Source organism: Mustela nigripes, chromosome 2 (genome assembly GCF_022355385.1).
Source record: "Mustela nigripes isolate SB6536 chromosome 2, MUSNIG.SB6536, whole genome shotgun sequence".
Lineage (NCBI taxonomy): Eukaryota > Metazoa > Chordata > Mammalia > Carnivora > Mustelidae > Mustela > Mustela nigripes.
This window is the reverse complement of record NC_081558.1, coordinates 215,156,883-215,168,860: the sequence shown is the minus strand read 5'-3', so window position 1 is coordinate 215,168,860 and position 11,978 is coordinate 215,156,883. Positions and strand designations below refer to the sequence as shown.

At 55.3% G+C, this 11,978-nt stretch overlaps 1 protein-coding gene across 1 annotated transcript in view; it reads right to left on the bottom strand.

The window, feature by feature from the left end:
• The window catches only part of BACE2 (beta-secretase 2), an 85,609-nt gene extending 74,675 nt beyond the window's left edge, over positions 1 to 10,934 (bottom strand). The window contains exon 1 of the mRNA XM_059392377.1: positions 10,619 to 10,934. Coding sequence (XP_059248360.1) covers positions 10,619 to 10,909 — 291 coding nt within the window. The 5' untranslated portion in view covers positions 10,910 to 10,934. The remainder of the gene's footprint in view (positions 1 to 10,618) is intronic.
• Between the last annotated feature and the right edge of the window lie 1,044 nt (positions 10,935 to 11,978).

The window sequence follows — 11,978 nt, the reverse complement described above, 5'->3', positions numbered from 1 at the left end:
CCCCCCCCCCGCCCCCGAGCCATACTAAGACACGTGGTGAATCTCAGAAGACCAGCGCTCAGAATCCGGCACGTGGGCACCCCCACGGCTCACTAGCTTACACACGATCGGTACACACAGAGTGAAAGTGCGAGCGCTAATCTCTGCAGGACGCAGGGGCCTGGGGGCTGGCTGGAAGATCCAGGACCTCTGGGCCCTGGGGTCTGCACGCCCTCCCGGGGCAGGGATCAGAGGTCACGCAGATCCAAGGAGCCACAGGATCCCTGTGCCTCTCCCTGGGCCCCTGCCAGGAGCCCCATGCACAGCTCTGCAGACGCTGGGGTGGGACATGAGGCTGAGGTTTGAGGCTGGGCAGGCCCCTGCCTTTGCCCCAAGGCCTTGAACACAGACACTAGGATGTTTCAGTTCTCGGGCTGGGCCCGCTCATAAACTCAGGACAGAGAGGCGTGAGTTCACAGCCCCTGGGATAAGCAACCCCGAGCAAGGCACCAGCTCAGGTGTGCAGGGGAAGGTGACGATGGTCCTCAGACACACGGTTGGCCCTCTACCAAGCGCCCAGCGCAAGGCTTGCAACCCGCCGGCCCACAGTCCCTCCCATTTGGGTGGAATGAACAGGGAAGTGGGTACCAGAAAGTACCATGTCGCACAGGGTTAAGAAGCCATCTGACCAAAGGGTGACAAAGTATCTCATCTATTTCTGAAATGAGTGCATATGTCGGAATAAGCACACAGCTGGGTGATCAATTCTTAGGCCACCAGGAAGCTCGTGGATTACATGTGAGTGTCAGTGGGTCTGGGGACCTGGCCCCATCCTGTACCCCTTGTCACCCTGTTCTCGGGTATCGCAAGGCACCAGGCACGCAAGGGATGTTGAAAGTCTTTGGTTCAGAGCACTCGATCTTCAAAGGAGGTTTTGTGGTTGTTTTTAACCTCAAACATCATCTCCCTTTGCCTCCTCCCCACCCCCAACCATTTTCTCTGGCTCAGTGCCCACATCCTCCCCTTCTGGAAAAAAGTTCAAAGGACAGATATCAATGAGAGGTACACTCCGGACTGACTCACAGAAGCTTCTGTGAGTTAGATTCTAGATCACTTTAGGGAGATAGGATTTTAAAGTACAGAGCCTTAAAAATAAACAAATAAATAAAGCAGAGCTTTAAAAGTGTTTTTCTGCAGGGCCAGAATGAGGCTCTCAAAAAGCTTCAGGGACAGAGAACATTCCTTCCCTCATTCCCCAGACAGGAGGCCAACCTGGCCAGCCACAGTGCCCGCAGGAGGGCCGCAGACTGAGCCAACAGTTCTGTGACCCTCCAGGCTCCGGGTGCACGACCCTGCACGCCGCCTGACCACCTTCTCTAAGCAGCCGGAGGACCCCAGACGCTGAAGGTGAGCCCGCGCGGTGGCAGCCCTCAGCCCACACCTGGCAAGAGCCCGGGAGGGATTCGGGGTGAAGGGGGAGGGATGCCCGTGCCCTTGCCCTCAGCTGGGACTGAGTCTCTCCGGCATCCGCTCCCAGGGATCCTCGGGGGCCCGTGCCCGCTGCCCACACCGGCACCCTCCCCTGCTACATGCTTCTCCTCCCCTCTCACTTCACCCACTACGTGCGATTCCCGAGATCCGCTCCCAAACACACTGCTCGCTCGCACGCTGGTCTCCGTCTGTGTCTGGGGGACCTGACAGTGATCTCCTGGGCAGCCCCTCGCCCCCGGGCAGGCTGAGCTTAATTTTCCTTTTTAATTCAGAAACTCCTGGCTAACCATATTCAGCTCCCTTCCCCCAACTCTTCACTAGACACACACACATACACACACACACACACACACGTGCGCGTGCGCGCACTGCCTCTGTAAGGACTTTGTTGTAATAAAATCTAACCCCAAAACCCAATTTTAAAATAGAGGAAAGAGGAGCTGCTCCCAAAGCCGGCACCTCCTCAGAGGTGCCCAGGGCCCACGTGCACTCTCGGCGTGTGTCTCCCCCTGCCCGCCCGCCCGGGGGTACAGGAGGCGCCTTCACCTGCCTGGCTTCACCCTGGAACCCGGTTCTCCCCAACGGCTCGAGGCTGGGTCTTCCACGCTGCTGGTCACCGTCTAGCTGTGCCTCCTCGAAGAGCTTTCCTCTCCCGGCCGGGCTGGAGCAGTCTGTTCTGACCCATGCCCATCACCAGGCTGGACTGCCCCAGCAGTTACTGGAAATTCTGTTTACTGTGTTTACAGTCTATCTTGCCAACGAGCACATGGGTTCTAGAAAATCAAGGACCATCTCTGTCCTTGTCAACCAGTGGTGCATCCCAGAGCTTCACACAGGGCCTGGCACACAGTAGGTGCTCAGTAAAGATGCTGAATGAGCAGAACCACGATGCTGGAATGAGACAGGGCGGTGAGGCTCAGGGGCGAGCCGTAGGTGTCGTAGCGGTCACTCCCTGCTCCTGCCCCTCCTGGACACTCTCCCCTCCCTGCTCCCAGGCCAGGTTGTTTCCAGGATTTCTCACCCCTGGTGACATTTTAGTCACCAGGGGTGACTACATCATTATTTGTCACGGGGGGCTGTCCCGTGCCTTGCAGGACCTTCAGCAGCATCCTGGTAAAACCACCCAATATGTAACAACCCAAACGTCTCAAGACAGCACCATATGTCCCCCAGCTAGGGCACAGCTTCCGGGGATGGGGGATGGAAAAACGTCTGTGTCAGACCTATTTGCTGCCCTGGGTAAAAGCTCTCTGCCCACCCTCCGTGGAGAGGACTAGGAAGCAGAGAAACCAACACTATCGCATTTCCTTTTCGCTTAAACAAAAATAACCACCCTCCCACTAGGGGGAGGGGCAGCAACACAAATCTGTTACTGGAACCATTGGTAACAACTTCTGATTCCATTCGTCCTCTTCCAGAGCAAGGACACTTTCTAGAGCACCAAGCCACAAAGCAACAGTTACCAGGTAGCCACAGGATGGGGGGCCTGAAACCGACATCAGCTCCCCCTCCCCAACTCCATGTCTGCTGAACCCAATAACTGAAAAAGTAGCCCTTGTGATCTAGACATTTTTTATTTTCATTTCGTTTTCCTACTAATTCATGTTTATTGATTTACAAATTATCGCTCTGTGACAGAAGGAAATTTAAAAAGGACACCGTCAGCACACACGCCTTTAGAACATTCTCCCTAGAGAAAACCCAAGCCGTGTTTCCAACCTGCCAAACAAGAAGTTTTTGGAACACAATCTGCTTGAGGTAGAGATTTTGCTAATAAACCCGCAGAGGGCAACGCTAACCAAACAACCACACTTAGGAAGATAAAAGAACCAACCCCTTCCATGCAGGGAACCATGAAGCAGAAGAAGATCTCGCTTCTCTCGTGGCTCCCAAACAGCATCCATGGATGGGGGGGCCAGCGACTGATGGGGGGTGGGGGTAGGGCACCAGGAGGGCATGGTAAAAGTGCAGATTCTCAGGCCCAGTGTCTCATCTGGTCCATCGGGCTGGATCCCAGGAAACTGTGTTTAACCAGCTGTAGCAGGCGCCCTTAGTCCTTCCTAGGCCTGCTGGGCTTGGGGACAAAAGCTGTAGGCAGGGACCGGGGAGCCTGCGGCACTCCTTCTCCTCTGGCCTCTCCGCCCTTCCCAGGACACCGAGATAGATTCTGCATTTTGACAGACATCTAGGTGACTTGCCTGCACACACCTGCTGAAAATTCGAACTTCTGAAAGCACTCAGAACTACAACAGATCATAGCCGTTGAGTGTTCGAGTCCTAGCAGGGTTCTCAGGTCACCCGGTCCAATCTCCTAATTTACAAGCTGAGGAATGAGGCGCCAAGAGGCTCTCCCACACCAAGCACTCGGCAAGCCCCACCTCCGGGATCAGCACCCAAACACCCAATTCCCAAATGAATGCAGTTCAGCCAGCTTCCCAGCAACTTGTCTGACTGGAAGATGCTTCTGGTTTCCAGGGGGCAGCCTGGCGTCACGGAAAGGGCTCTGGATGCCCACGGACGCTTCGGGAATCCACATCCACCTTCCCCAAGCAGCAGCGTCCCTTCCGGCAAGGGTCCTGATTGTCCCCACCTCTCTGCTGCCTGGAAGACTTTCTGATTCAGTATTCTCCTCCATTCGCCCCCCATGTCACCACTTTCTGAGGGGCTGGCTTAGGGCTGGGTTTTGGGGGTTTGGGGGCATTTGGGTTTGTTGTTTTGTTCCAGGCAGGGGGTCTGCATGGCTGGCAGCCTGAGGTAGTCCCCTGCCCACTGCCGACTGAGGCCATCTATCCAGTGCGGGCTCTGGAGAGCTTCAGCAGTGGGAGCACGAGCCTGGCCTGAGTGAGACCAGGTATAAATCCTCCCACTGGGCCATTCCCGGTCTAGTGTGAAAGGGAAGGAGAGAGGTTTCCCACAGCCTTTACGGCTCCACAGAATGATAAAGCTTGCCCAGGGCAGCACTCGCTTTACTCCTCCGACAGTCCTCTTTATCTTTCTAAAATGGAAATGCTAAGACTGTGTATTTCCAGGTACAGGTATATGACGCACCATATAATAAAAATCCAAAAATGTCCAACCCAGGACCCGTGTTGGCTAGCACACATTAACCCATAAACAAACCTCCTGGTTTCTTAAATGCGGTTACACCAGTTTTGTTTCTTTCACTTGGTTACACCAAGATATTTTTTTTTTCCTCTTTGAGAATTCCAAGAGCAAAAAAGCAACTGAGCAGCCACAGGCAAAAAATCAAATAGTTCATTTGGACCAGAAGGGGCCAATGGGGCACCAAGCGATAGCCCATCCAACTGTGAATCACGCACATTCTCCACGGCTCAGGAAACTAGCCCAGAATACGAGGTATACACCCTTACTCACATTTTGCCGGTGAACATATATACACGAAGTCACAGAAGGCAAGCTGGGCCACGCACCTGCCTCACAGCTGCACTGGTTTCCTAGATAGTGTCCATCGTCACCAACGTGCACCAAGCCACACCAAGCCCAGGCTGGGCAAGAAGGAATCCAGGATGTAGGGCCATGGAGCCGAGCATGAGCAGGGGCCCCACTGCTGGTCATTGGAGGAGCTGTTCGGCTGGAGACAGAAGTGCCCACCATCACCATGGACCTGTGTACTCCCGCCACACCCTGCCTGGGTTGGGGCAAAGGTCAGCAGCCACCAACCCCGACCTTTAGCCTAGGTGGACCCTGAATCCGGACACAAAAGGCCTGACCCGTTCCATACTGTGTCTGAGCTATGAACCCCAAGGCACGCTGCCAGGCACCAGCGGGAAGGGAAAACACTGCCCTGAAACGTCTGTCCTCGGGTCCAACATGACAAGAACCAACCTTAAGCTCCCCCTTTTGGTTTTTAGTTAAGAGCGGCCAGCAATGTTCTAGGAGGAACAGAAAGCCCGGATGAGGTGATGCCCACCTGTCTTCAACAGAGGACATCAGAAGTCAAGAAAGTGTTATGGGACAGAAAGACATACTAGAGGAGAAAGGTCTGTATTCTCTATCAAACGTCTTCAACAAAGAGGAGTGATGGATGCTTTAGAGTCTTTTTTTTTTTTTTTTCATTTTAAAAATATTTTGTTTATTTGAAAGAGAGAGCAGGAGCGGTGAGGAAGGACAGAGGGAAAGGGAAAAGCAGGCTCCGTGTTGAGCACAGAGGCTGACACCGGGACTTGATTTCATGACCCTGAGATCAAGATCTAAGCAGAAACCAAGAGTCAGATGCTTAACCAACTGAGCCACCCAGGTGGCCCTAAAATGCATTATAAAAAAAAAAAAATAGATTGAAATCCTAATCTCTGTCTCTACAGTTGTAACGATGCTGAGATAAGGTCAGAACAGAGCGGGGTGAACCCTAATGCAATGACAGGTGTCATTTTCAGAAGCCAGTTTGGACCTAGAGACTTCCACACGGGGTGGGGGGAGGATTTCATTTGAAGACAGGCACAGAGACGGGAGCTGTAGGGCAGGGAGGCGGACTCCAGGCAGCCACCAAAGCTGGGAGAGTCAGGGGAGGGACAGGGCCCTGGCGGCATCTCCCTCGGGGTGACTGACCTCCAGCACTGCAAGAGAATATACCTCTGTTGTCTTAAGTCACCTGCTTTGTGGGATCTGTGACAGCGGCTGTAGGAGGCTAAAAGCTCAAAAGATCTCCAACCAATAAGGGAAAGGCAGCATGTGCGATCCCCTGCCCACTGCCATCACCAGTGTAAAGCCACCAGCATCTGGGATGCTTCCAGCCACACCCAAGTCCTCCACAGGTGAATGAAAATGGTTCTTTGTTTTTTTTTTTTTTTTTTAAAGTCCAAGTGCACAGGGGAGCAGGAGCAAAGGGCTGGGTCTGCAGGACGGAACTGGCAGACTCCCTGACGGACACCCCAGCTCTGCCACTCACCAGGGGGACCTTGGACAGATTACTGGGCCTCTCTGTGCTCTGCTCTCTCCCTCTGATAATTAAGTCGCACAACTTCCACCTCCTTCCTAGGGCTGTTCGGAGAATAAATGAGGTGATCTGTGCAAAACGCTTAGCATGGTACCCACCATCCAGTGAGCCTGGGATAAAGGTTAGCTGTTAATATTAACGGTTGTTAGTGACTTCTCAGACTGTCCCTCTAAGGTGCTTTCAGCAGGTGCCTCGGCCTGGCTTTTCTGCCTTCCGAAGGAGGACCTGCATCTTGAACTCCTCCACGACGCTCAGAGTCGCCACTACCATGTGCCACTCCCAGGAGCTGGGGGGACCCTTGCTCTGCCTTTCCTGTTCTTCGAACCCCCGCCATCTCTCCGCTCCATTGTCCTCCGTCTTCACCGGCTCGCTGCGTTCCATCAAGTTTATTCTCGGTGCCCATCGCCTGCCTTTTTCCAGCCTCGCCTGCAGTGAGTTTCATGTAATTTAGGGACACTGGATTGCTTATTCTAAAAAAGACAAACTCCTAAATTGCATATACTTGGCACATATCTTCAATCCAAAGTCTTCCAAACAATTGTGTACTAAGAAGTGGTAAGCCAATGCGCCATGATTAAAATGTGAGTCCCCAAAATAATTTCTTAGCTCCTTACAGTAGAATGTTTAAACACGAAAATCGTGTTGCCGTCTGTTTCCTCCGTATTAGCGGAGATGACAGAAAATCTTTCAACAGAAATCCCTAAGGGCTTTTTGAGGCCATTACAAGGTATAGAGCTGCAGACCCTTAGCATTTCCAGGCAGATTGATTGCGTCAGGGTGAAAGCCTTTTTTTAAAATAATGGAAATTGCTATAATTATAATCACTTTAGAACACCATTATTATTATTAATAAGACCAAATTGCATGGTTCAAGCGGCTGCTGGTTCTCTACTGTTCACAAGGAGTCACGTGATGGTATCGAACACCTGGCACTCATCTCCATGCCAACGTGGCCCTGCTCTCGCACGGGCTTCGGGGCACATGCCTGTGATGTCTTCAGCGGTGGCAGGCAGAACGACGGACCCCCCCCCAGTTCTTGGTGGAAGCGTTCAGGGAACGAGCACATGTCCAACAGTGGGGTTTTCCCACAGGAGAGCGGGGTCTGGGCAGCGCTGGTCCTGGTGACCTTTCCCTCTCCCATGCGTCCCTGTAGCCAACGATGCAGCAGGTTGCCCTGCACAGAGGGGAGGGCTGCAGGGCGGCACGGGGCTGGAGTCCATCGCTGGTCACCCATTAAGTCCCTAACACCCTGGGCTTTAAGGTCCAGGGATCTCTCCCTGGATAGGGTAGTTAAAGGCCAAATTTTGTTTAAAAAGAGAAAAATAGGGGTGCTGGGGTGGCTCTGTCGATCAAGCATCAGCCTTTGGTTCAGGTCATGATCCCAGGGTCCTGGGGTTGAGCCCCAGCTGGGGCTCCCTGCTCAGCGGGGAGTCTGCTTTTCCCTCCCCCTCTCGCTCCCCTGCTTGTGCTCTCTGTCAAATAAATAAATAAATCTTAAAAAGAAAAAAGGGAAAAAGAAAAGGAAGCGGGGAAGAAAGGGAGCAGGCAGGTATATGCCCAGTGGAGTCTAGCCACCTAGCTTCTGGAGTCCAGCCGCGTGGACTACTCGCAGTCCACTGCTGGCTCTCCCGCTTTCTTGTCCTGCTCCCTGGGCCAGTCATTCAACCTCTCCACGCTTGTTTTCCCAACCCCTCAATGGGTATCAGAGCCGTGGGGTGGTTGCGAAGATCCCCCCAGGACAACATCCCCACGGCACGGCGCTCGACGCGAGGGGAGCCCTCCCCATGGCTAGGGACTGTTACCTCTCCAAAAACTCCTGGTTATTTAATGCCTGAATTTACAATTGCATTTTTCTCTCCACCTAAGCAAGTTTTATTTTAGGCTTAGGAGAATCAGCAAAGAATAAATGCATAACTCTTGGCCGTTAATAGAGCAGGAAACCTCACTCCGAGTTCAGAAGTCACCCTAGGGCCTGCGGCGAACATCTTGCTGGTGGCCAGAGACATTTCAGGAGGAGAGAGGGAAGAAATGAATCCCAATGTGCTTGTCACTAGTACCCAAGAGTTTATAGTAGGCCTTTGGAGAGATCGTACGCAAGGATTGTGCTATAAAACAACTTATTACTAAATCAGGCCAAGAAGGAGGAACAGAATATTTCATTCCCCGTCAAATGTAAAAATTAAATCTGGATTGTTAAAAACAGCCTTCCCTGGAAACATGCTCATCTTTAACTGAGAAATAACCTTGAATGAACTACCTCCTTGGCCAAGGTAAAGATACAAGCACTAGGCATGCAATATGATCCTGTTAATTAAACTTCATCATTTTAAAGTAAAGGTCACTAGGATGCCTGGCTGGCTCAGCCCATAGACCACGCGACTCTCAGTCTCCGGGAGGTAAGTTCAAGCCCCACGGTGGGCCTGGAGCTTACTTTAAAAAAAAAAATAATAAAATAAAGGTCACTGGATTAATTAATAAAGAAAAGGTATTATTTATGAAAGGCTTTTTTTTTTTTTTTTTTTGAGAGCCCAAGAGAAATCTTCCCATTCCCCGCCCCCTTCTCTTGAGGCTTTTTTTCCCCCTTCCCGTCTTCCCTGGAGGGAGATATCTAGGACCCCTTTTATCACAGTGCCCAAAGTGCCCAAATCTTTACTTTAGTACAAAGACTTCCCTTCCACTCAAAAATTAACAAGAGCACTTCTCCACAAAGCACATATTTCATAAACAGAGAGTCATTTCCTGTTCGAAAGCTCATCCTTGGGCCACAAAAGAGGGTCATCCACAAAATACTGGGAAATCTTGGGAAGGCAGAAAGTACAAGGTTCTCACCAGGAGCGCGTGTCTTCACGTGGCGGCTCTGACCAGCAACCACACCCCTGCGGTCAAGTTAAGCTCCCTCAGCTGACACCCTCCCCCTCCCTGCCCTCCCTCCACCCGGGAAGGCAAGGCTTAGAAGAAAGGCAACCAGAGTTCAAGTTTTGAGCAGAACACATTTCTGGAGGGTTGTTTTTAAAAAGACTAATTAAGCAAGTATAGAAGTTACTCAGTAGAGTTTCTTTTTTTAAAAAGAATTAGCATGGCGCGTCTTTCCTCTTAAGCAAGTCTTGAATAATTTAATTAGAATTACACCAAAGTCATGAGTATGTTCTATTTATGGGGGAATCATAGCTGAATTGAAACTCAAATGACAATGTTAAAAATAAAAACAAAGTATCTTGGGACTGTACTCAATTGATAAGAAAAACCTGACTTCAAATCACACTTAGATCAGGTAAACGTGGAAAGGGGGGGGACCAAATCGACTTGGGGAATTGTTTCTCTTAAGATTACTGAGCCGGGGGTGAGGGGTGAGGGCATTCGTTTCTTGCTACAAGAAGTGCTAATAAATAAAATCAGATTAAAATAAAAAGAAGGCTGCTGGGTTTTATTTTTATTTGGTCATCGGGAGGCCACTCGGTCCCCGGAAGCCTTACTCAGCCTGGATTTTTCCGCAGGAGCTGGACCGCATTTAGTACATTGCACACACACGTGTGCAGACGCTGGCTCGGTGCAGCGAGGCTGGGCGGCTGGGCGGGCGGGAGGAAGCCGACGAGCCAACTCTGGGAGAGCAGAGCCGCGCGGCGGCCACGCGGCCCCCTCCGCCCGCAGCCAGCGAGCCTCCGCGTACTGGGCGGCTCGGCGGGGCTCGCGCACAGATCCCACTCCAGGCACTGCGCCTCGGGAGCCGGCCACCAGCCCCCGTAGCAATGAGACAGCAAAGGGGTGGGAGGGCGGGGAGGAGATCGGGCATCCAAGGTGAGCCCCCCCATGAGCCACAGCATCGCGCCCGAGGCCCACGGTGCCGGCTCCCCGCTCGCCAGAAGGGCTGCCCGTTGGAGGCGCTCGCCGCCCCGCCGCTCGGAGGGGAGGGCTCACAAGTTCTGAAACACTCGCGCACACCCTCGGCTGAGCCCGGGGCAGGACGGTCGGCGCTCCGCGTCCCCAGGGCGCGCGCCCCGCTCCCGGCGCGGAGGGACCCCCCCGGTGTGTCCCCACTCTGCTCTACCGAGGTGTGGTTGGGGGCGACGCTAAACCGCGCGCACGCTCCGCTGGGCGCTCCCTCCCGAACCCCGGAAAACCCGCGGCTGCAGCCTGGGGGACCGCAGGGGTGGTGGGGCGCGGGTCCGCTGGGTGAGCGAGCGCCCGCCAACCTACCTTCTGCGGGGGGGTTCCGATCAGCATCTCCAGGTAGTAGCCACGGCCGGAGTCCCCCTGCAGGTTGTCCACCATGGCCAAGAAGTTGGCTGCGCCGCCGGCGGGCTCCAGGGCGAGCGCCAGGCCGTCGGCTTGGGGTGCAGCGCGGGGCGCGGCGGGGGTCCCGGGCCCGGGGGTGGGCGCGGCCACGCGGAGGGGCAGCGTGAGGGGTGCGGGGGCTGGCGCCGGGGCTGCGCGCAGGAGCCACTGGGCCAGCAGCGGCAGCAGCAGCGCCCGGGCCTGCGCGCCCATGCCCGCTGCGGGGCCCCGGGGGCGCGCCCGGCCCGGCCCGTCCCGTCCGGCGCTGGTGGCGGCGGTGGCGGTGGTGGCGGCGGCGCGGCGGCTCGGCGCGGGGCTGCGGGCAGGGCTGGGCGCGCACCGGGCGGGCGGCGGCCGCTGGGAGGAGCGCCGCGGGAGGAGGACCGGGGAAGCGGGAGGAGGCGCCGGAGCCGGAGCCGCCCCAGCCCGCGCCGCCAACTTGAGCAAGTTGGTCGCCGCTGCCCCCTCTGGCGGGCGGCGGCTGCCCCGCAGGAGCCGGGCCCCTCCCCCGCGGCCAAGGTCACAGCGGAGCGCTCGGTCCGCGGGAACGCACCGGGCGCGCCCTACCCGCTCTCGCTCGTGTCGGGCCGCGCCTCTTCCCCGGGAAACTCGAGTCCTGAATTTCCTCGGAATGCGCCCCGCTGCTACGGCCAACGGATGTGACGAGGCTCATCTGATACCAGGGGGAAAGTTTCGGGAACCCTTAAAGGGGCAGCGAGGGCCTGAACTGGCCCTGTGGCCCCGCGCGCGAGGGAGCCCCGCAGCGGTGGGGGGTGACCTGAGGGTCGGAGAGGAGAAGAGAGAATCGTCAGAGGGCCGCGAGCATCTTCGGGAGTCAGCGCCTGCCCTCGCTAAGTTCATCCCCGCCGCACTTACACCCACCCGAGTCTGGCTGCGTCTCTGGGCATTTCTAGGGCGCCGAGCCCCCGCCCCCACCCCGGATCCTGCTCCTTCCCTCTCCCCTCTCCCCACTTCGGCCCCTAGCGGCTGGGGGGTGGGGGTGGGTTGGGGGTGGCCAAGGAGAGCGCGAGAGCTTTCGAGACCTCTCCCTAGAAATCTTGGGGGGGAGGGGGAGGGGGCCTCGGCTCTCCCGGGAGGTGGTGTTCGCCGCTGGCTTTGAACTTGGGCTTCTCCTCCCCAGGACCGTCCGTAATGCAGGTGAGAAGCTGCCCGGAGCCGCTCCTTCAGCTCCCCCAGGACTCCCTCCGTCCACCGAGCAACTCGCAGTCACGATGCACAAATCAGGGCGGCCAAGTCTGGGCCGCTGCCTTCCCTCGTCTCC